The 25,318-nt window shown below is 41.8% G+C and overlaps 3 protein-coding genes across 3 annotated transcripts; 1 reads left to right on the forward strand and 2 right to left on the reverse strand.

Moving 5' to 3' along the window:
* Positions 1-1,592: 1,592 nt before the first annotated feature.
* Positions 1,593-5,593, reverse strand: LOC139287728 (cilia- and flagella-associated protein 337-like). Its single transcript, XM_070908893.1, has 2 exons — positions 2,320-5,593; positions 1,593-1,717 (listed from the first exon to the last, which is right to left on the reverse strand). Exons 1-2 carry the CDS (start codon positions 5,591-5,593, stop codon positions 1,593-1,595), a joined length of 3,399 nt encoding a protein of 1,132 aa, XP_070764994.1.
* A 4,627-nt stretch (positions 5,594-10,220) lies between these two features.
* fam78bb (family with sequence similarity 78 member Bb) lies at positions 10,221-12,589 on the forward strand. Its single transcript, XM_070909336.1, has 2 exons — positions 10,221-10,597; positions 12,067-12,589. Exons 1-2 carry the CDS (start codon positions 10,221-10,223, stop codon positions 12,587-12,589), a joined length of 900 nt encoding a protein of 299 aa, XP_070765437.1.
* A 3,291-nt stretch (positions 12,590-15,880) lies between these two features.
* On the reverse strand, positions 15,881-24,748 carry slc35a3a (solute carrier family 35 member A3a). The gene is made up of 8 exons (XM_070908723.1): positions 24,387-24,748; positions 24,036-24,245; positions 22,508-22,662; positions 22,198-22,320; positions 19,617-19,791; positions 17,839-17,957; positions 17,533-17,666; positions 15,881-17,411 (listed from the first exon to the last, which is right to left on the reverse strand). Exons 2-8 carry the CDS (start codon positions 24,223-24,225, stop codon positions 17,321-17,323), a joined length of 987 nt encoding a protein of 328 aa, XP_070764824.1. The 5' UTR covers positions 24,226-24,245; positions 24,387-24,748; the 3' UTR covers positions 15,881-17,320.
* Between the last annotated feature and the right edge of the window lie 570 nt (positions 24,749-25,318).

Here is a 25,318-nt window from a genome sequence, read left to right on the forward strand (position 1 = left end):
TTTTCAAAATACTCCATATTGCTTTTTTCAGTTTCGTCTTTGCAGTGGAAACCATAGCTGTTGTTGGGTTTGGAGTGAGGCAGGGGCCAACTGCATGGATTAATTTTGTACAGGATAGGATGCCAGCATTGGTCACAATTGTGTCACCAGTTTTCAATTCACCATGCTGTGCGATGTATTGACTCAAGAGACAGGAAGTATCGTATCTCACTGCATATGTCCTGAAAGATTTGTACTTTAAAACATTGGAACTCGGTGTGTTTTTTCAACAGTCTGGAAACATAGACAGTTTCATACATATGTAGAGAGATATTCTCATACATATCTTGGCCGAAAAGGCCGTTCATCTTTACGTCATTGCTGATAAAGACAAAAAACCTTTAACATCACCAAATGAAAATATTGCTTTGGTGCCATCTGACCAGTAGTTCATGGCATTCACTATTTTGTCCTCTACTATTAAAAAGTGACTCACTCTAAATGTATCAGGGAAGGCTTCGCACACTTATAGAATGACACGTGTCTTTTGTGTTTTGTTTAATGCAATTGTGCATGTGATGTCAAATCTGTCGTTCCAGAAATTGAGGATACCATCTGAGCTGATGGAGATGTATTGACCTCTCTGGTAAGTTCTGGTTTGTCCTATATAAACCTAAGAATTAGGTTTCCTGCCATCGTTATAGGGTCTGAAAAACAGACAAATGATTGTTTTATAATTATCCGCAGGTATCCTTTTGATAGGTTTGGGAAAGGGTTGATTTTTATAACCCATGTTTTTAGCCGCCTTATTTCTATTCAACAGGAATTCCATTAGCTCCCTACAGTCCACAGTATAGTTTGTGTCAACCTGCATGTGGAAGATAATTATTTTTTCTTAATCCAAAGTACCATATATATTCTTTATAGCAACACAAAATTCCTCCATGTCTAGCCCTCCGCCTCCATCAGCATCAGCCTCTTTAAATAATTTGACAGTCGCTGGAGTATCTCCAGCAGAAAAGATTTACAAGAAAATACTACTGCTTGAAACATAAACAGTTGGATATGTATACAGAGATATGACAAAAAAAACTTAAATATCACCTAAAGGATTTTATAAATCCTGGACTAACTGATGCACACAGGTGTGCTGCATACATTATATTGGGAAAGGTAGAAAATACAGTACATGAACCTTCTTTTGTTGTTTGTGTGTGTGTGTACACCTTAATGAAGGTCATACAGTGTGCAGACATTATTACTTAGATAAGTCAGCTTGTAAAAATTATATCGACAAAACACCACACAGTATGATGATGCAAAAATATTGGCCAATAAAATCATGCCTGCTAATGAAACTGCTGAACTGTTGAATCAAATACTCACTTGCAAATATTGTTAATGTTTTTTTATTTTTTATTTTTATTTTTTGTTATTTGTGTTTGATTTTTTTAATATATGTTTTTTTAGTGGGAGGAAACCGGAGCAACCGGAGTAAACCCACACAAACACCCTTTCATATTTCATATGTCATTTGGTTCATACATGGAGAAGGTGCTGCCTGTGCCAGTGATGGGAAATTGTGGTTGTGGTTGTCGGACATGGTGACCTTTTTACCTTTTAATGTCTTCCCGGCTGAATCTTGGTGGCCTCTTTGTAGCGTTAGTGCGGCCTGCTGTGAGCATGGTCTGATGGGTCCTGTGGCTTGAGTTGGGTCTGATGATTTGTGAGCTGAACCCTAGGGGACGGGTGGGAAGCGTACACGCCTTGATGTGTGATCAGACCTCTGATTGACTGTCCTAGCCGATAGCTGCGTGTGTGGTGAGTTCTTCGTGAGATTAGTGCGGCCTGTGGTGGGTGTGGTCTGAGGGGGATGTGGCTTCAACTGGGTCTGGTGTGTGAGCTGAACCTTATCAGGGATGGATGGATTTACATGCTTTGGTGTGTGAACAGACCCCTGCTTACCTGGCAGGATGTTTGGTAGACACGGTGTGATGGCACCGCCTTCTAATATATTTCTGTGCTGAATCTTGAGTACACGTCTGAGGAGAGATGATGTCTGAAGAGAGCTTTGTTTACAGTCAGTTCCACCTCTGATGAGTGGGGTATGAGGCGGGTGTGGTGGACATGGTGTTGATGTATTTTCAGACCCCTGCTTGACTGTCCTAGCCAATAGCTGCATGTGTGGTGAGTCCTTCGTGAGATTAGTGCGGCCTGTGGTGCATGTGGTCTGAGGGGGATGTGGCTTCAACTGGGTTTGATGTGTGAGCTGAACCTTATCAGGGATGGGTGGGAAGCGTACACGCCTTGATGTGTGATCAGACCCCTGCTTGACTGTACTAGCCGATAGCTGCACGTGTGGTGAGTTCTTCATGAGATTAGTGCGGCCTGTGGTGCATGTGGTCTGAGGGGGATGTGGCTTCAACTGAGTCTGGTGTGTGAGCTGAACCTTATCAGGGATGGATGGATTTACATGCTTTGGTGTGTGATCAGACCCCTGCTTGCCTGGCAGGGTGTTTGGTGGACACGGTGTGAGGACACTGCCTTTTAATATGTCTCTCTGCTGAATCTTGAGCACACGTCCATATTTGGACCTAGTCTGTTTCAAATATGGAGATGCTGTCTGAAGACAGCTTTGTTTACAGTCAGTTTCACCTCTGATGAGTGGGGTCTGAGGCGGGTGTGGTGGACATGATGTTGATGTATTTTCAAACTGCTGCTGGACCTCACTAGGAGATTGTTGTGTAGAGTTCTTGTCCTTTTCGTTGACCGGATGTAGCATGTTGCGACCAGTTGTTCGTTTTTTTGGAGCAAGTTTTTGTGCCTTTTCAATCAACTTATGGAAGTATTCAAAGTCTGTAAACTGTGATGTACATGATGATGACCTTGGAGACTCAGAGAATTGCTTTTCAGAGTTTGTTGTCTCTGCTGTGCCTGTCTGCTCCTGGTCAGCATCCTCCTTACGGCTGAGTTGCGGAGCATCCCATTGGTCTTTCCCAAAGAGGCCAACACAGCGGCCTGTGTTTGTCCATAGCCCAACATTGTTGTCCAACCCCGCAGTAATTATGTTTTTACAAGCTGGGTCACACTTAACACTCACCACTGCTGTAGAGTGAGATTGCCAGGAAGCCAACAGAGGAGGTGGACACAACGATACACGCCACCCATCTACATTCTCAAATGGCCCTTCGTCTGCATCTTTTTTAAATCCAAATCTCCGAATGTCCCACATATAAATCTTTCCGGTACTATCCCCACACAGTAATATGTCTTCGTTGGCATCAGTCGACATGGTGGTAACTATTGCACCTTCATCACTGACCGCCCTGAACTTTCGGAACAGACCTCCCTTGCTAATAACAGACCAGGCACAGATGTAGCCATCTGCAGAAGTCAGCAATGCGGCTGTGTTAACAGTGACCACCCTGGTATTCAGACATATAACAAGAGGACTGACAGTCACATCAGTCTCGTTTCCAGTTTGGGGGGGTTGAGGATTATGTGGAGGATTTCTCTGAGTGTCTCTGACATTCTTTTGAGTCTTCTCAACAGGGAGACTCCCTGTCCGGCCTTGAGCTCTTTTGTCTGCCATTTGCATTCGAGGGCTCTTACTGGCATTGAACCAGTAGAGAACTTCGGAATTGTTTGTATTCCAGATAACAATATTTCCATTGCTGGAGGCGGTAATCAGTGTGTCGTCATGTACATCTATCGAGGAAATGTCGTTTAAATAATCATGCTCCAAAAATTTGTATTCTTCTTCCTCCAAATCTAGGTCAAAAATCTTCTTGGAGTTCCTGCTCGAAACAAACACCCTATTGTTAATGCAGACAATACCTGTCACCTCCGTTGGCAGGGTAACAGGAAGAACGGCAAGCTGTGATCCGTTGTTGAAGTTCCACAGTCTCACTTTCCCATCCCGTGAAACTGTGATTAGTCTGCGCCTCAGCCCATCAAATGCCATGGTAGTGAGCCCCACATGCTGATCTGGAGTGGACTTGAACTGCATGATGGCCTTTCCTGTTAAAATATCCCACACTGTCACCATACCATTTTGGCAGACAGAGATAACCTGTTTGAAAATGCTGTGATAGAGAGCACAGCACAGGGGCTTGTCATGGGATGTTAACGTATCTTTAAAAAGATCTGTTGCCCTACCAAGATATTTTCCCATATCTGAGTTAGCCAGAAGTAACTCATTGTTCTGTGTGTTATAACACACACTGGTGATTGGGGCTGGTCCCATGTCTTGAACCTGGAAGCTTTGCCTACACACCCAGCCATCCACGGACCACACACGTAAATGCTTGTCCTCAGATAAACTGATGAATATTTTGTCTTCAGGATTGAACATAATGTGCGTAACAGGTTTGACATGACCTACTAATTCCTGTTCGCAGGACGTGGATCTGTGGGGAAACCACACCCGCAGTAAGCCATCCGTACCACCAGTCACCAGACGCCTAACTGAAGGGAAGTATTCAACACAGGTGAAATACTCCTTATCCTTGATGCTCTTAAAGACTCTTTTTAAAACTTTGGTTCTGGGTGACGCCATTAGGACAGCAAGGACCATTTCCTTGGACGAACTACCACAGATGGCAAATGCCTCAAGAGAAGATAAGTAGCTTACCTGACTGCATATGTCTTGAAAGATTTTTACTTTCAAACATTGGAATTCTTTGGTGTTTTGTTTCAGCAGTTTTGAAACATAGACAGTTTTACACATATGTAGAGAGATTTTCTCATACATATCTTGGCCGAAAAGGCCGTGTATCTTTATGTCATTGCTGATAAATAGAGACAAAAAGCCTTTAACGTCACCAAATGAAAATACTGCTTTGGTGCCATCTGACCAGTAGTTCATGGCATTCACTATTTCGTCCTCTACTATTAAAGAGTGACTCATTCTAAATGTGTCAGGGAAGGCTTCACATTTATAGAATGACACTTTTCTGTCAGAAGTACAGACAGCCAGCTCTTGGAGTTCTGGGAGGTACACCACGTCATTAATATGTATGTTCTTAAGGTGCGAAAAAGGAAGTGTCTTTTGTGTTTTGTTCAATGCAATTGTGCATGTGATATTAAAGTTGTCGTTCCAGAAATTGAGGATACCATCTGAGCTGATGGAGAGGTATTGACCTCTCTGGTAAGTCCTGGTTTGTCCTGTAACCTCAGAATTAGGTTTCCTGCCATCATTATGCGGTCTGAAAAACAGACGAATGATTGTTTTGTAGTGATCCACAGGTATCCTTTTGATGGGTTTGGGAAAGGGTTGATTTTTATAATCCATGGTTTTAGCCGCCTTATTTTTATTCAAAAGGAATTCCATTAGCTCCCTACAGTCCACAGTATAATCGCAGTTTGTGTCAATCTGCATGTGGAGGATAATAATTTCTTCTTTATCCAAAGTACCATATATATTTTTTATGGCGACACAAAATTCCTCCATGTCTAGGCCTCCGCCTCCATCAGCATCAGCCTCTTTGAATAATTTTACAATTGCTGGAATATCTCCAGCAGAGAACATTTTGTTTTCCTTTTTGGGTTCACTTCCCGTATCCATGGGAGTGTCCTCAGGTAAGTCCTTCGCTATTTCTGTGTGTCTTTCCATTGGTATTTCGATATAACCACTTAATTAGTGTTCTAGTGTTGGGGATGTTTGTTGAAATGAGAGAAAGCCTTATATAAATTTGGCGTTGTCTTGGTTGTTCTAGTATTGTGGATGTTTGTTGAAATGAGAGAAAGCCTTATATAAATTTGGCGTTGTCTTGGTTGTTCTAGTGTTGTGGATGTTTGTTGAAATGAGAGAAAGCCTTATATAAATTTGGGGTTGTCTGGGATTCTAGTGACATCATGAAAGCCAGATTCTAGAATCCAAGATCAAAGCCAATTGGTCTTTGATCTTTTGCCTATTGGGCTTTGATCCGAACATTCTAAAATTTAAAACATGCTGCAAACAGGAATAATAACAACAATAATAACGATTCTTTTTTTTTTTTTTTTTTTATTGAACAGTTTCTCATTCAAAAACATCATGGCTTTAAGAACTTAAACTTAGACAGATAGGATCAGGTACATACAAAAAAGACACACACACAACACCCCCCCAGAACAGATCAAGACAGACAAATAATAAAAGGAATACAATATTTTAAAATGCTAGTTCTTTTTACACAAAATACACAATTATTGGTTTCAATTCCAAATGGTTGTCGTATCAAATTACTGGATGGATACACACCATTTAAAATTTTGAAATGGATTTTTTGCTTTGGGAGTTATGAGGAATTTAAAGTATTTTGTTCGTAACGTGAATAGTTCTTTTTGAATAGATTTGTGAAATTGAGTTTATGTAAGATACTATAAGGTATGAGATGCTATTAAACAAATGTCAAATTGTTTTGTTTGGGAATTTGATTTCATTAAAGCCACCAACAAAAATTTGTGAAAGACAAGGGGTGATAGGAGTAGAGTTTGAGATTCCTTTTATTAAACATGTAATAGAGTTGGGTATGGCTTTAGTTATAGATTTAAATATGTTACGATTGCCAATTAAACCATATCTGAGGCAAAATTTCTCATATGATATGATACAGACACTACTATCGACTTTAAATAGGCCTTTCTCCATCCAGTTCTTGTTATCCAATAATAATAAATAAATAATCCAATTATTTGTTTTTATCAGAATCAGAAATACTTTATTGATCCCCAGGGGGAAATTGTACAGTACTGGTGCTCCCATTCAAGAGTAGAAAGTAGCAAAAATTTAGAATATTTCTCTGGGAATATGAAACCAAAAGGTATTGTTGTTGTTCAGTTAACCAATTCATTTTCAAGGTTCCATTTATAAACTCAAAATCGATAGCTTGTAGGCCTCCATCTTTAAATTCTTTGTTCATTGTTCATCTCAGCTTTCTTAGCATAGTGAATTTTCCTTTTCCAAATATAGTCAAAATTAACCTGATTCATCTTTTTGATAACTATTTTTGGAATAGCCATTGAGTATGCCAGATAGATATGACTTCCACACATTCATATTGTCACTCTCACTTGAAGCTTTTGATATACCTTGGCCAAGTATGTAACAGGGGATTTTACATACTATATTGGTGTGAATGGCTCTACCCTTCATACCACCAGATTGGTCGTTGCTTATAATTTTATGTAAATTATTGTTTTCACCCAATAATGTCTTTATTGATTTTAACAACAACTTACCACACACACACACACACACACACACACACATATATATATATATATACACACATATATGTATTGAGGCAGGTCTGTTAGTTAATCATTTGTTAGCCTTGTTTTTTCAGTAGAGTTATGTTTGTTGACCTCATACGGGCCCTATCAGAATCAGAAATACTTTATTGATCCCCGGGGGGAAACTATACAGTACTGGTGCTCCCATTCAAGAGTAGAAAGTAGCATAAATTTAGGAGTAAGACTATGTACAAAAATAAGATATAAAAAATAAAAAATATACACATTTACAATATTTAAGTGAAAAATAAAAATAAAAAATATATACAAAAACAATGTATATGTATGTATACATATGTATTGCACTGTTTAAAAGAATAAATAATGAGGTAGTATATGGCAGGTGAAGCAGGTCTATATTTTCAGTTTCAGTTGTTTACTCTGAGTGTCAGTGACACTCAGAGGGAGGCGTTGAACAGTTTGATGGCCACAGGCAGGAATGATTTCCTGTGGTGCTCTGTTGCACATTTGGGAGGAATGAGTCTCCCACTGAATGTGCTCTTGTGCCTGACCAGTACATTATGGAGAGGATATGAGACATTGTCCAAGATGACCCGCAGCTTGGACAGCATCCTCCTCTCTGCCACCACCATCAGAGAGTCCAGCTCCACCCCAACAACGTCACTGGCATTGCGGATCAGTTTATTGAGTCCACCACCCTCAGCCTGCTGCCCCAGCATGCAACAGCATAGAAGATGGCACTGGCCACCACAGACTCATAAAACATCCCAATTTTGTTAATTCAGTTGCCTTGAGTTATTCATTTACTTGAGTGTTTTTTGGGGGGAGATAAACCTATTTTTCAAACTTTAAACCTTTGTTCCTTGTGCCTTGACTGCTTGGTCCACAACACTTTGATTTGTGGTCCTGCATGGTCTGGCACTCAATGAGTTGAATATCTCCTGACTTTTGAGAGTCACATTTTTTTACTTGAACGGCCATGGCATCAAAATGAAGCGTCACGAGACATTTTACTTCACATGACTCAGAATCAGCAAAACCAAAATCACCTAAATATAATGAAATGTTATTGCAAGTACTTTGTTTAACAAATGTGTCTTACAGTTTGAAGATTTTAAAGATCAATGGCAGGAGTAGCCTAATAAAAAAGCAAGGAAAGCAGTAATCTAAAAAACTAAACCACCATGACCTCAAATCTTCCACAATGTTGAAGTAAATTTCTTTGTATCTTAATAAATGTGTATGAAGTGTTAAGGCAAAATGGTCTTTAATACGGTTGTTTGTTGTTTAATACAATTAAAACAATTGGTAAGGTTTATCAGTAATTGATTTGTATGATTAAAAACATCTTTGAAGTATACTTGTACTTGACAGAACAGGATGAAGATTAACACAATGAGAAAAGTTCATGTTTTGACCTTGGAAACAGCAGTTGATAAAAACAAAGATCACTTGGTAGCTGTTTTGGAGCTTTCCATTTCTTGAGCTTTCTTTTTTCAATATCAACTTTTAAGCCAGCATGGAGAAGTCTTTAAAATTCTCAGAAAAATGGAAATTTGAGCATCTATGATTCCAGAATAGCTGGGCTAACTCCACCTACTGTGGAAGATCATGCGCTGGAACAGCTACTAATGTACCTTGTGGTGAGACTGTTTTGGCAAGACAGTTTTATTTTGAAAAGTGTCATAATGCCTCTGGCAGCTGACTGCCACTAACCAATCAAATGTTTCTCTACACAATTAGAAACATCCCATCTCTTTCTTTTTAACTACAGGTGGTTTATTATTCAAATGTATTAATAATATATGGAGTGATGTTTTATAAGCACAACATTTGCGGAAAATACTTCCAAAAATCATTCCTGAGGTGTGGGCAAAGACTACCTGTTGCTTCTTATCTTGCAGCGCCATTTAAAAGAATTACAGCCCATCCAGCGGGGGCTTATCTGAGCCCTGTCTGCTTTGTGTTTATGCGATTAGAAAGCATTATTCCAATATGGAGGAAAGAGGTCGCAAAGCTCGTACTACTGTGCAGACGCGGGCACTCCTACGCCTTCAGTCTCCCTCTGCCGTTCATTGGTCTATTCAGCATCTTCAGCACCACGCAGGCTGAACAGCGACACACAGCCATGCCTCATTACATGAGGATGCCAAGCGGCGAACGCTGCCCAACACGGTTACCGTGACACGGTTTGTCTGATTTTTGGTTTTATTTTTTAGCCCTGCTGTCATTGTTTCATCAGTCTATAGCAGATGTTGGCGGTCGGTTCGTTTGCAGCTCGTTTCGTCCCTCGTTTTGATCGGGAACAACCCGCCTGTGTCGTCTAACTCTGCAAGAGGAAGCTGTTTTTCGCATCACTGATGCTCGGACTCCCATGTTTTGTTTGTTTCACCGGGTTTCCCTCCCGTCGAATCGACAGGCATGACGGACAGTAACACCGCCGCACGGGTTATAGGCAGCAGCAGCATCTCATGTACAGTGCCGCATCAACAAGCCTCGCCGCCCGACCACCGGGTCCCCCTGCCGGCGCCCCGGTGTCCGCCGGTCCCCCAACGCCTCTTGTGACATGACAGTTCGGGGAAGAAAGAAGAGGATCAAAGGTTACGGGCAGGGGTTCAAGCAGGAGCGCAGACGGGTCGGATCCTTGAGAACAGGGCACACGGAAACAGACAGTGTGCTCTGTTTGAGTGGAGAGGATAAGATCATACCTGCATGAAACATTCATGTGATACTTTCTTAATCCCTGCAGGGTATTTCTCTTGCGAGAGGTCAGAGCACCGGGTTAGCCACAGAGCAGCGCCCCTGGAGCTGGTTGATGTGCCCATACATCAGCAGGGCGGGTGCCTGCTGACAGAGAGGGATTGAACCTGGATCCTGGTCTCACTGGACCCAGCTTGTCCCCCCCCCCCCCCCCCCTCCTGTTATCTCACTGAAGCCTTACTGTGATTCTGAGTTGGGCCTACGGCGTGGTAGCACCCACCTTTGCCTTACAGTTTCATCTGATGCACGGCCTCATAGTGTTGATACTGGTCGAGTCCCAGTCAGTAGTGCTGCTCCCCAGGCCTGTCAGGCTCTCTTGGCTGCTCCTGACCATCACTTTTACCTGCACAGCCATGGGCTGCATCCAGAGCATAGCCTGTAACAAGTCACGCATCAAACGAGAGAACATCGTGGTGTACGACCTGTCCGCCACCATAGACCACTGCCCGACTGTTATTGAGGAGAACTCGCCCATAGTGCTTCGATACAAGACGCCCTATTTCAAAGCCTCGGCGCGGATTGTGATGCCCCCTATTCCGCGCAATGAGACATGGGTGGTGGGCTGGATCCAGGCGTGCACCCAAATGGAATTTTACAACACCTATGGAGACGTCGGCATGTGAGTTCACACCTCTGTCACCTGCGTCCCCATCACACCTCCTGCGACGTGCTTTCAGATACAAAAAAAAAAAAAAAAAGACGGTGCGCGTGCCGTGCGTGAGGGTTTCCGCGCATGGCTGTGCGCTCTGTATAATAACGTGTTCGTGCTTGTGCATCACACTGAGTTGAATAGCGGAGCATTTGTGCACGCAGCAGGTTAACTGTGCTCGTCAGCCTCCTTCATTCAAACGCCCACCGACAGATTCTGTTCCTGTGACTTTGGCACCTAAATAGAAAAGCTGCTATTAAAGGAGCTAAACAACAGTTGATGCTCTCACACTCAAATTGTGCCCACGGAGACATGTCCTCCCCCACACCCCCACGACACACACACACACACACACACACACACACACACACGTTATCTGGAGGGTATATGAAGGGGTGTTTAATCCTGCTGGGTTTAGGGAGTGGGTGGGTGTTAGGGTGAGAGGATGCGGTTTAGGGTGGAGTGTCATCAGATTGGCCATGAAAGCACAATGAATAGCTGCAAGGGGGCCACCAGATGACAAAAACTGTTGGGCACAACAAAGGGATAATGATAATCCACTGACACACAGAACCACTAGCCATCATTCACAGGCGGCTGTTGTAGTGTCATTGCAAGCTTGTGTCTGGTTAATAATTTTAAAGCCTTTCTGTAATCATCTTTTTACTCCTGCTATTTTCCTTTAAAACAGAAATTCACAACTTTTCATGCCTCAGACACATGAGTATGCCAACAATCCCACCAAAATTAAAAAAAAAGTGGAACTGCGGTCACTCCAAAAATTGACTGGCGCCTCATTTGCTTCTTGCTGTGAAAGAAGGGCTGACATTAATGATGAATTAATCTGTCAATTATTTTAATTAATAATTTAGTCTAAAACGTGTTAAAAAAAAATGGCTGAAAAATGACCTTTAAAATTTCCCAGGGCTCAAGATGACAACTTTATTTGGCAAAACAACAGTCCCAAACGTCCCAAAAAGTATTACATTTACAGTTACATACAGAGAAAAGCTACAAATCTACACATTTGAGAAATGATTGGTAATAATATTTGATAATTAATTAACAAAATAGTCGTAGAGTTTTCTGTCGATTGACTAATCATTGAATCAACAGTTTCAGCAGTATGTGAAAGGGTCTAATTACTTTCAATTATCAGTTGAGAAACTCACAATATGCTTATTGTTCATCTATATGTCCAACTTGGGCCTTTAAAAAGCAACACAACAGCTGTTGAAAATCTTGTTTCTGCTGACCTCCAGTAGTTTCAATGAAGCTATATCAGGCCTCGGCTACACAAGTCATTGTTGGTTTTGGTCTTTTCATGGGATTTGTTGATAGTAATAAAAAGATATCACCAGAGGTGTCCTTTAAATGAAGGCACGCAGTGACCCAGAAATCTGTTCGTTTCCAATCTCAAACTGTCTGTCTCCCCTCAGGTCGAGCTGGGAGCTGCCTCAGCTACGAGAAGGCCTGGTGAGGGCCATCAGCGACTCAGATGGTGTGAGCTACCCCTGGTACGGAAACACAACAGAGACTGTCACCATAGTGGGCCCCACCTCCAAGCCATCCCGTTTCATCGTTAGCATGAATGACAATTTTTACCCCAGCGTCACCTGGGCTGTGCCGGTCAGCGAATCCAACACTCCCTTACTGACTAACATCAAAAGGGACCAGAGTTTCACCACCTGGCTGGTGGCACTCAACACCACATCCAGGGAAAAGATCCTGCTCCACACTATCAAGTGGAGGATGAGGGTCGATATCGCGGTGGATCCGTCCCTGCCTCTGGGCTCCAGGGCCAGGCTGGTAGGCCGGCTTCACCAGGACCAGCCACGGGTGCTGACCCGCATGGAGCCCATCCCTCCTAACGCCATGGGGAGGCCCAACGCCAATGATGCCCAGGTTCTGATGTGGAGGCCGAGGAGAGGGCCTCCACTTGTTGTCATACCACCCAAGTAGATCGTTGAGAGCATCTGATTGGCCATCTGTTACATCATATCAAAGTGGGCCACTTCTGCAGTGAAACGGCTAACACGAAAATCAGATGAAAAGATGAAAAAACAGACGAAATGAAGATCTATAAGCAGGCTGAGACTTGAACTGTCAGTGGCACGAATCAGAGTTGCAGTCTTTTGCGTGTAAAATCTTGAGGGGACAACTGCCTTAATTCCCCACTGCTGCCTTTGACGATGCAGAAAGTATGTTGGTCTCTACTTCTGGTGCTGTTGAGCGGTTGGGTATCCAGGCCTTCACTCCAGCCCGGCACAACTGAGCAAAGCTAACTTGGAAAATCCGCCAGTAGTGCTGGGATGTAACGCAAACCTGTACTGTAGCTACTCAGGCCCAGAAAGAAATGATCAAGCCTAAATACAGACCCTGTTTAAAAAGGTTCTTCAGCCTTAATGATGACATAATGCTGGCCTGCTCTGTACTGTACAAAGTGCTGTGTAAGAGTGTAACCAAGGAAAGATGTTAGTGTTTATGTGTCATACAGGTCCAAGGAGGACAACACTGCTGCGGGGTGTATTCATTATGGACAGAGTGATAACTATCAACTGAAATTTTACTGGATGATGTGATTTTGGAGATGATGTGAGTGTGGGTGTGCAGGCATGTGTGTGTATGTGTTCGTGTGTTTTCTATAATGGAGCCCCAGGGTTGGGTCTGGGCTTGCTGCTTTGTCACACCAGACTGCCTCTCTCTCTCACACACACACACACACACACACACACACACACACACACACACACACATTTGTGATTATGCTACAGGGAGGGTAACTTTTCAAGATAATTTAAAAACAGAAAGATTGTCAACATACATGCATCCTCAGAGCTACTTTGCTTTTCACATATCACAGAAAATGTAGAAACCACAGCTTGGATTTGGTGATATGCACAGGATTTGTGCACAGAGAGGAATCTTAAATGAAGCTCTGCAGCAGGATTTTTGTTTTTCCTCACAAATGGCCAGTTCAACCAAGCTGCAGAGCTTCTCCCTCCCTGCCTTTTGAAAGCCAGTGATGCCTGCATTGACGACAGCCTTCTACAGTAAAAACAGGATTTTGTCTTTCCTATGTCCAATCTAATCAGATATGTGAGGTGAAGAAGCAAGGTTACTTTATTTTAAAAGTCATAAAACGAGTCTGCCTTCAGTGGCTGCAAGAGGACAAAGAGAGCTACAATACGTCTTTATCTAGTCAATATATGTTGTTTAAGAACAAAGATTGTCGCGAAAGAGAACCGTATTTACACTCGAAGAATCGGTTGCGCTAAATTACCAAAACATAGCTTCTCAATTACCTCTAGCAGTATCTAGCCATGCAGATTTTGGGGGTTTTATATGTGTAAATATATGTGATCACAGCTTTGAAAAAGTGGATTTAAACAAGGCTAAGACTCTACAGCCATGCTGAGGCTGTATTTAGACACAGCAAAGGATTGAGCTAAATGCTAACATGCTACCAACGACAATGCTGACATGCTGATGTTTAGCAAGTATAATGTTCATCATTTTAGTTTAGCATGTTAGCATTATAAAAATTGCTAATTAGCACATATTGGACAAATTAAAATTTGGCCCTAACAATGGCGCTAGAAGAAAAGGCAATCCATCGGTTTGCCTCTGTCCCTAGAGCCGTTCTACAAGGCTGAAAATTCAACAGCGATATGTCTCTCCGCAAACTATCCACAGACTTTGTTATCAACAGTTTTCAGAGGAACTATTTCTTCAGCAGAAAGTATTTACAATGAAAACAGTTTCTGGAAAGACATATTGATATTGATTTTTTTTTAATGTCATTTGTCAAAGCTTTGAGCACCACAAGTGGCTTTCCTTTCACCTCTATTGTATTGGGTGGAGGCAGAAATGTCATGGACAGACATCTGAAAACCTGCAGACGTATAACTGGAACTGTCTGTACTGCTAGATACTGCTGTAAGTAAATAAGAAAATGTTTTTGTAATTTAGGTGAACTGACCCTTTGAGTATTTGGTTTACAAAGACATACAGTCTCTTGTGCCATTATGATCTTTTATAAAAATGTGTTTTTATGAAGATTCGTAGCTGAAAATGAAAACCAGGGTACAGCTCAGAGAATATGTTGCTTATTGTTTTCCAGGCAGGTCTATATGCTGTCTTTCTGTTTCACACTCAGCACACAGTGGGCCAGTGAAACAGGTCACGCTGAAGTGCTGAGCTGGTCAAGATGAGACAGAGATGAAGAGAGACAGGACGTAATCATGTTATCTTAACCATGCTGCTCATTACTCCTGGTGCATCTCTCTCTCTCTCTCTCTCACACACTCACACACACACACACCTCATCTAGAACGACACTAGACCCATGATCACCAGAAGTTATAGCGTCCTGCCTGTGTATCTCACACACACAGGAGCATCTGAGAGCCCACGTTGACAATCACGGGAAACATCTAGAGCAGCACTTTTAACTGGAGACACTAAGTAGGTGATTTTATTCAGAGAATTGAGGCTTTTATAGGGTGAAACAAAGCAGAGACTTTTCTTTCACGTTGCCCCGATTAAAATAAAGCGTTAGCGAAAATACACTTATACTTGACCATGAGGTCACACAGTCTGCTGTCTGTGTGTATCAGGGCCTCAAGTGTCTTTTACAGTAACAGATGTGCCTGAGGACCCGCGGGCAGAGCGGTACATGGCCCTTCATGAGAAGCTGAATGACTCATTAATTCTTACCTGTTCTGCTGATTGACTGGCGTCTAATGCAGTTGTTGGTTTAAAATGACTGGGTAATGGTGTTTTACAGTGTTATAACATGAAGGACATGAAACTCTAGCGTGTTACAGTCCTTTCTCTCAGACTGTCTGGCTTTTGCATGCAGTGTTTTTAAACTCATTAAAACAAATGCCAAAAATATCAAAGTGTGAATTCATTCGTGCTATGTAGTTTGTAGTTCTAAGGCGACATGTCAAGTATTAAATTAGACAAGGGAGATGTGTAATCGCTAGGAATATTTCTGCAGCGTATTGCAGTCCGAGTTGTACGTCCTCAAGAATCTAAAGTCCAGATGCTGTTTGATTTAGCAGCTCAAGATATAAATGTGTGTGTTTTAGTGTAGAAATTATCTGGGAGGAGAAATACAATGACTTCAACACAATAACATTCAAAAAAGTTTAAGGAAACATTTTTCTTTTATAAAAGATTCACGCATTGGTAATTAAAATAATAAAGTTCTTAATTATACCCAATTCACCCCCCCCCCAAAAAAAAAGTAAGTAATAAAGAAAAAGTAGTTTCAGAAGAAAGAACACCAGTCAAATCGGCAATCAGTAATGTTTGATTACTTTGCCACAAAATCAACAGAACATATTGTTACATGAGCACAGGCCATAAGGAGCTGGATGTTTGTAATCAGTGGCTTTGAAAGGTCATGTAAAAAGCCTAATTAATGAATGAATAAATTAAACAGACAATTCATTTAGATGTATAGATTATAATTTAAATGTTGCCATTATTTACACCCAAGGTTAATGTAATTTCAAGTTGTACAAAATAATCTTCACCTCATGATCAAACTGTCTTTTTCACTTCAAAAATCAATATCTTCAAATAATAACCTGGATTTTATTACAGCCCAGAACACTTATTTCCGAGGTGTCGGATTAGTTTATTCCTGTAGCATTTTGTTCACATACCCAGATTACTGTCAAACACTAAACTCCACCCGACACACAGACCATACAGTAAAACAGCTCTGTCACTGAGACACACTGTGTATGTTATCAAAGACGTCCCAGTGACTATATGTTGCCTGGCAACAAAAACGGTTGCCAAAAATAGCTGAACAAAATGCAACATGAGAGTCATAATTTGGGAAACTATACTAGTTAATGGTCACTGCAACTGCCGTAGTGTAAAGCCTCTTGGTGCATTAAGGTTTTTTTGCCCCAAGTTGTGCCTCCTTGGCAGACAGGCCTGTTGAGCTGAGTTCAAATCCCACCTCTGTAGCAGGCTCTTACCCCAACCACGGCCCCAATGCTAACCATGACCATTTGACTGTTAGCTTAAGAGTAAACAATGGCTGGGAAGAATCATTTCAGGGAAATTAATGTCCTAAAATGTGCTTTCAGCGCTCAAAGTGGGACAAGAAAGACTGTCAAAGCCTTAAATACTTAAACTCTGAGGTGAACAAGCAGTGAGGACTTGACACACTTCATCTGAAAAATGTGGATACTCCTGCCTGTGCCTCCTGATGTGGCAGTAACAATGACTGGCAGTCATTCAACAGGTTCTTAAATCACAATCAGTTGGTCCTGTCAAGAATATCTCTGTGGCAGCCAGGATTGTCCCTGCAGCGGTAATTAAAGGAAAAAAGAGAAACACAGAATCCTGTTTGGCCAGTTTTCTTTTCTCACTGGTTGCCCTTCACAGCTGAGGCACTTTTGGTGTCTGAGACCCATCACAGAGTTGTGCTTTCTTTTTTTTTCTTTTTCTTTTTTTTTTTTAAACGTTCGTTTTCACTCTTCCTGTTGTCCGTTCCCAAACTGCTTACCTCCTCTCTTCCCACTTCTCTTCTCCGCCTCCTCCTTTTGTGATCACAATATATGATAAAGACCTTTCCCCTTCTTTTTCTACAGCTCTCTGTCCTCCTTTCCAGCTTCAACAGGACCTCCTACTGCTGCTGCTGCTGTAGTGTCAGCCGTGAGTGTCCTACGCCCTGCTGGGGTTGGGGGACGGCTTGCCTTCGTAGCCGTACAGGAAAGTCGCCGCGATGACCAAAATGGCCCCCAGGAAGAACACGCTGAGGACGACAGCAGACAACACAGTCAGCTGGAGAAATTGTAATTATGAGAAAAAGACAAACAAAGATAAAAAAAATATAGAAGAGAGACAGAGAAAGAGGTAGTGACTGTTTCCTCTACCCAGTGGGGTCGAAGTCCTGTAGCCAGAAGTACGATATAAGAGTTGACAGGATGATGGAGAGCGATGTAGCAAAGCCCTTGAGGATGTTGTCTGCATACTTGATGACCGCTGCTATGACCAGACCACCCAGCGCCTGGAGAAACAACAAACACACGGACACAGATGGACGAAGGCATGACCTGTACGGGCCGACAGGGAGTCTGATCCACGAAATAAAGAGGCCGTTACCCGAGAGGCTTGATAATATATTTGACAGTTTTGGTGGGAAACACATATCGTATCACTGGCAGTGGAGTGAGCGTTACCTGCAGCGCTACGACAGCCCAGGTGACTGTGTTGTATCCCTGGAACATTCCTGACTCCTTCACCCTCTCTCCATCATAGGCCAGCATCCCGAAGAGGCCAAACACCAGGCCAAACATCCCTGGAAACACACACAGAAGCAGATGAGTGAGCTAAATATCTGTCCAAAGATTTCATCTTGAAATCTGATCAAAAGTTTTCCAGCTCAGTTAAAGAGAGAAATTCAGATGCTACCAAGACTACTGCATGTTCATGCAGAATGCAAGGCGAATTTTAGACGCAAGATTACATATAAAGTCAACAGAAAGACGCAAGTGGACGCAAATTCGTCCAGGGCGGCCAAACTGAGGTGAAAACGTCCATAAGCTTTATGAATCTAGCATTACTTCATAAAGTACAGAGACAAGAGGAAAACAGAGACTGAAGGGAAATAACAAAAAAAAACAGCTCCAGGGTTCCTGGTGAGTTCTGAGATCAGTCAGAGGAAGTTCTGGCACACAAACATACACACAGGCACGCATGGACTGCACACAGTCGGTTGCTAGCTAGCTCAAAGCTAATGTCTGGTACATTGACTGTTTGGGGCGAATAAACACGGACTGCTAACATGCTCACAATGAGAATGCTAACATGTTGACGTTTAGCAGGAATAATGTTTTATCATTTTCACCATTTTAGTTTAGTGTGTTAGCATCCTAACGTTTGTTAGTGCTTCAGTCCTGCGCTTGCCATGAAATAGTCCGGCACATAACCGTAAATTGACGTTTTTTGGACATTGTTTTTTTGTATGGATTAAACAAAAAAGATGTGATTGTGAGTTTGGTGCTAGAAGTCCGATTTTGTTAGCTTTGGACAGAACCAGGCTAGGTTAGCTAGCTAGCTAGCTAGCATTAACCCTCTTCTGGCTCTAGCTTCATATTTATTTACAAACATGAGTGGTATCAATCTTCTCATCTAACTCTCAAAAAAGAAAGTGTTTTTCTCAAATTATTGAACTATTCCTTTAATATCTTGCCACAGCATGTACTTGGATTACTTTGCTTTTCTCCCCTATTTTCCTAATGAGGCAGCAACTAGCAATTATTTTCACCAATTATGTGTCAATTATGTTTGCACAATTGTTTTGCGAAAAATCTTTCAAAAGCCTAAGGTAACATCTTCAAATTGCTTGTTTTGTTGGATCAACAGTCCAGAGCCCAAAAATATTCACTTCACAATCATGAAAAATAAAGCAATGTCTGTCAAAATGACTTAAATGATCAGACTAATTCCTAATTTCCTTCATTTCATATTTTCTTGCATCACTTTTACAACTACTAACAACAACAACAACAACAACAACAACAAAATACAATTTTCTTCACTGCTCTTGTTTCAGATCTAGGCTCCAACATTTAATGCAGGTGAAAAAGCTCCAAGCTCGCACCAGGAATCGCAGGAGACTGAACACATGCCTCACACGCTCCAGGGTAAAAATAAACTAGACAGGAACATTCATCTTAACAGAAACATATCAGAGGTAAAAAGCCCAGCTGGCTCAATGTGCAGGGAAGAAAGGAAACTGTGCGCACACAAGAGCTCACTTCAGAAACATGGAGGAGCCTTTTCCAATCTGTTTTCAACAACAACTCACAACATTATTCCGCTGTCGATGGACGGGGGTTGTCTAATGTCATTACTTCTCAGTGTATTGAGTTTCATTTTATATGTAAGAAGAGCAGGTATACTGTTCAAGACTGACTGGACAGTTGATTGATTTGAATGATCAATGAATACTGACCTAGCTGGATGTTTCGGACCCAGACGCTTTGTTTGCTCTCCTTTAGGATCTTCTCAAAGTAGACACCAGCGAACCCACTGGAGCAGCACGCCACCAGAACCGCTGTCACGCCGACAAACTGGGAGCCTGTGGAGAGGGCCTCCTTCTCCGGAGCCACTGCAGACTCAGAGGGCCACTGTAAACACAGGAGAAACACTCTAAACTCAAGGTCCACTTACTAGCCTTTTCTGAGTTGTTTTTGTTTTTGACATTTCACATCCGATGCCAAAAACTATCCCAGAAGCTGTCTACTACAAGGAAACTCCATCCACTGAGGAAGACTGCAAGATGTGGTTGAAAGCTAGTAAGTGGACCTTAAGTTGAATATGGAACCTCTTGGCTTAAGGGTTAAATATCTAAGGTAACACTGATGCAAAAGAAAGAATATAAATATTCAGGAACAATAAAATGTTATATAAAGAAAAAAATAACGTCTATGTGTGTGTGTTTTAAAAGCTGATTTAACAGATGGCTTCGCAAAGAAATAGACCAACACATGACCTCCTGAAAAACGACAACTTGTGTTTACATTTTGGTTTCTGTACGGATTAAACAAAAGAGATTTAACGTGTCAAGTAGTGAGTTTTAGAGGTGCTGGTATGCAGGTTTTGTTACTTTTGGACAGAGCCAGGCTAGCTGTTTCCCCGTGTTTCCAGTCTTTATGCTAAGCTAAGCTGGCTGTAGCCTAATATTTAAAAAGGGACAGATATGAGAGTGGTACCAATTTTCTTATTTACCTTTCTTATTCATTCATTATTTTAATTTTAACTGTGAATAGCAGCAGTTCCTATCACAAAACTTGTGTTTTGGAACAAATAAAACATCCAAGTAAGAAATCCCTGTGTCAATGAAACTTATATGTATGTTCTTTGTAAGGCCTGAACTCTCTGTAATGTTTAACAATCTCACTCAAATCTCTCTCTGAATACATTATGCTGGGGACCTGAAACTCACACAAAGAATCTTCACAACTCTGCCAAGTTGCTGCAGAGTGCGAGTTCCTGCGTTATGTGCTGCAGTAAGCAGGAAAATGGGTGTGAATGCAAAAAAAACCCAAAACATAAGATGATGATGAGCTCTGGTTGTGCAAAGTAAGAGAAGTATTGTAGCTACTGCACTTTTTCTTTGGATAAAAAAGACAAAACATCAGAACGAGTTGGAGTCCTTCTCTGGTAAAGATCTTTTCAATAAGGTCGCCGTGTTTGGAACAAGATGCTGTTTTCCTTCCACCTCTATACCCACACCAAAACAAACCCCGCAGAGTGAGAACTAACAGCAGAAACTTTGAAAATGAGAAGCTGCATTAATGCAAAACAGAGCCAATTATTTCTTCTCAAGACACATGCTGGCTTTTGTGCTCGTTTTGTTTGTGGACGATACTGTTTGCAAACAGAGCAGTTGCTATGGGTGCGTGGTAAGAACGTATTTGATGTGACGATCTGTTGTTTGAGCCTTCAGCGTAATGAATAAACCACCGTCACATTCCTGCACACCGCCTGGTTCCACTGAGAACAGTTTGGGAGTAAATGTTTCTACCTGTCTGATCCTGTAGATTTATGAAGCTGTATCTTCATCCTCCTCCTCCACCCCCTCCATTGTGCTTCTGTCTGAGTGCTCAGCCAGCATTAAGATCACATCTGGTGTAATACTGACTAGCATTTTCTTTGTTTAGCCGAGAAGGAGGAGGAGGAGGAGGAGGTGATATCACAACAGTCTTTCCTTTTCTGACACTTCATCATTCATCAGCACATTCCTCGTAACAACTGGCAGCCAATATTCATTCAATGATGAGCCTCATTATTTTCTCTTATTTATTTAACCTTTTACATAACCAACTCTGCTCTGCTACTCTGCGCTGAGATTAAGAGTTTCTGTTTTTATATATAATAACTAAAACAAAAAAATAGACTCACTTTAAAAGGGCACAAAGAAGATGGAGGTCTTTCAGTAGGATTGTGGGCAGAAGGGGCTGAGCAAATAAGTACAGACATAAAAACCAACCAGAGCACAATTACTTACAAGGGAGTCGATGGCTGTGATTTCATTTTGCCTCCTGAAGGTGATCAATTACTCACAAATCTATCCAAGTTTCCTACACTCTAGGCTGGAACTAGAACTTTCTTTCACAATGTTAGCTTGAAAAATTATTGAAACGACTGATCCATTGTCAAAAGAGCTGCAGATAATCATCAAGATCATTTCAGCTCCAATTATTATTATTATTATTATTATCATATGTTCTTGGATGTGTCTGGATAAAGAATTTATTGAAGCTGCCAAATCTTAGCAGAGATGCGTTAGCTCTTACCCTGTCTCCTATCAACAATAAAGACCAATAACCATCTCAAGGCTACTTCATAGTTCATACCAATCCATCTACGTGGGCTTTTACTCTGATTATTATTGGAATAAAAGGCTCCTTTGAAAAGCAGCTACTCGTAAGAACACGAATGTCTCTATTAGAACCACAGAGAGGATGTTCTGGGGAACAATGTGACTTCCATTTCTACAAGATGTAAACAGACATGAAGCTGTACTGGACCTGCACGAGAGCCACTCCAGCCATGAGAATCAGCAACGAGAGCCACTGGTAGACGCCCAGCCTGCGGCCCAGCATGGACACTGAGAACAGAGCTGTGGTCAGGATCTTCAGCTGGTATGTCACCTGGTGGGGACAAAGTGGGAAAACTGTAAATAATCCAAGAACGAGGATGTGCTGATCGCCAAAAGGCTCCGAAAAGACACATCAGCTCCTGTGCGTGTTACATTGAGTCATGCTGTGAGTCACGCAGATTCACACAGTCTCCCCTTCGATCACACGGCCTCAAGACCCAACCTGCCCCCTGCTGTACCTGGTAAGTGGCTGCGTCCAGGTTGGACAAGGCGACATACAGCAGGTTGTTCTGCAGCGTGTAGATCCCCGAGGGGATGGCCAGTTTCAGTGTTTCTATGGGTTTGTGGGCAATTTCCTGACGCAGGACACTGTTCAGAGCTCGCATGCTGTAACCTGAGGAATAAAAACGGACAAGTTAGGCCACCAGACACACGGAAATTCAAGTTGTAGTCAAGTCTGTCAGCTTTGGCCGGATGATTTGAATCTAAAATCAGCTGTGGAATTTGTCTGTGTGTTCATACTAAAGCAAAGATGACCTAGATGATCTAGTGTTTGTAAAGTTTTCACTTCTTTGTTTTTGACATGCTTGTAGTAAAAGTGGTTGGTAGTGACATCAGTTTGACAGCTCTGGCATTGTCGACTTGGGCCCTGTTTCAAGAAACAGGTTTACAGCTTCATCTGCTAACTTTGTTGAATAAAAGCTGAAACTGTGCCAGATCTGAGGCGCTTACAGATCATTCAGTCAACCCGCTTTTCGTTTCAGGCAGTAGGACAGGTGAAACTCAAAGAAAAGGGAAACTCATGAATGACTCAATGCTCCCAATTTCTCTTTTGTTTTAGTAAGACAGGAGCAACATTTCTCAGTAGGAGAGTGAGGGGAGCTTCTCCAGCTACAGCATGTGGGCTTTTTGTAGTCAGGCACGTATTGAGTATGGAACCGAAATACTATTCTGATACTGTGAATGTGTTCATGGCACTGTCCAAACGCTGACACTCCTTTTACTTATTTGATCAGATGGTAAAATCGTAATTTTACCAATTTTAGACTGTATTTTATTTAGGCAAAGTTCTTCAACGACTGCTTAGACAACAATGAACATGTGAGAACTTTGAGGAATATAAACTATCTTTTTCATTTAATAAATAATTCAAAGAAAAGAAATGTTCCAGCATCAATACGAAACTCTATTGTATCAACATTATTCTAAAAAATAATTCAAATGATATCCAGCCCTAGTTTTTAGTCACCGCCCTAAACCTTGTTATATTTTACTATTAACATTAATTATTTTTATTTCATGTTACATTATTGTGGAGTATTGTGCAGTTGTATAAATATTTACAAATATCAAAATCATTTTTCATACATACTAGGGCTGGAAAGTCGAATGACTGAATCAAAAACTGTTTTGATATTTGAATGATCATTTCTGTCATTTACTAGGCAAAAAGGACAAAGATGAGCTGGTTCCAGCTTCTCAAGTGTAAGGTTTTCCTGCTTTTCTCTGTTTTATATCAATGTTAATGACATTTTCAGGGTATTGGACTGTTGCTAAGACAAAACAAGCAATTAGAGGACATCACCTGGGGCTCCACAAAATTGAGATGGCCATTTTTCACCATTGTTGTCATTTTATAGACCTCAGGATGACTCAAAGAATTGAAAAAAACATTACATTAGATTAATATAATACAATGAAAGCAATGGGTCATTGTCAACCCTGCTAATGATTATGATGGTATGCATTGTGTCCAGGTGTACTCACTGTGCTCCTTCAAGACGAGCACCACACAGGTGAGGATCTTCATGACTTCGGCCACCACCACAGCTGAGGAGGCCAGGTAACGCGGCCCCTCGGCCTGCAGGGTGCGGGAGTACCGCATGGTGAGCACCAGGGAGGTGGTCTGGAACACCAGCACGCCCAGAGAGAGGTACTTCAGCCGGGATGAGGCCATGACCTCTGGTCGGTGGGAGGCTGGACACAGAAAAGGGGGAAATGGTGATATAAATATACGCTGCAGGTGGTAACAATTGTATTTATTGTTGGGAGGTAAATACAGCACTACAATGAGGAGTGGAAGAAGACTTTTAGAAACAAAAAAGGGTTTTTACTCACAGAGGAAACACCGTTGAGAAGAGAAGTCGCTGGCAGAGAGTGGCTCTCACCTTTCTGCCTTTCCTTCAACGGCGCTTTAAAAGCAACTTAACTGACGTAGATATTCGTCTCCACATAAAATAAACCCCTCTTTAGGGGTTAAACCTCGGGTCTGGTCTGTTCTCTGCAGCTCTCTCTGTCAGGCAGACAGACCAGGTACTGGAGGCTCGACACAGCTGTCAAAACAACAGCACTTCAAGTCCTGGCGACCCGCACTGGGAACCAACCGTCTGCGTATAACTACACATCATCTGAGCAGGGCTCCCACAACGACCGTCCCTTCAGTAAGCGCCATTACGGTTCAACTACCCGCCAGAGGAAAGAGTAGATTACACCGAGAAAGTGTACAGAATGAAGAAATCTGATGCATGTAAAATCCTGGGTGACTTCCGTGTACAGACTTCTTCGTCGTCTTCTTCGTAAAGGCTTCTTGAGCGAACCAGCGCCTCCTGCTGGACTGGTGACGAACTGCACTGCTCATATTTATTTTGAGCTGTGAAGTGAAGTGTGAATTGGGGACTTTAAGGTACTTCTTTACAGAACTAATCGTGGAACAACAAAGGACTATTATTCCCTAAAGGAAACAAACATAGCCTCTCTATGTGTCTAAAAGCCAAGTAATTCAAGGAAAACACTGACAACTTTGTGTTTAAATGTTTAAAGGTGCAAAAACCCAAGGTGTGTTTCTCTCTGGATCATTGTAGTAGCGTTTCTTTACATTACTTTAGTAATGTATTTTTTGTGTTATTAATTAGTATTATCAATATCTTAACATTGTACTGCAGACACTGTCCGTGAAGTTAGCGGTGCAGCATGGGCAAGGCCGAACCACTGACCCAAACACATTTAATTTAAATGTCAGAAGGATACAGATTTATAGAATAGAAAATATT

This window comes from Enoplosus armatus, chromosome 7 (genome assembly GCF_043641665.1).
Source record: "Enoplosus armatus isolate fEnoArm2 chromosome 7, fEnoArm2.hap1, whole genome shotgun sequence".
NCBI lineage: Eukaryota > Metazoa > Chordata > Actinopteri > Centrarchiformes > Enoplosidae > Enoplosus > Enoplosus armatus.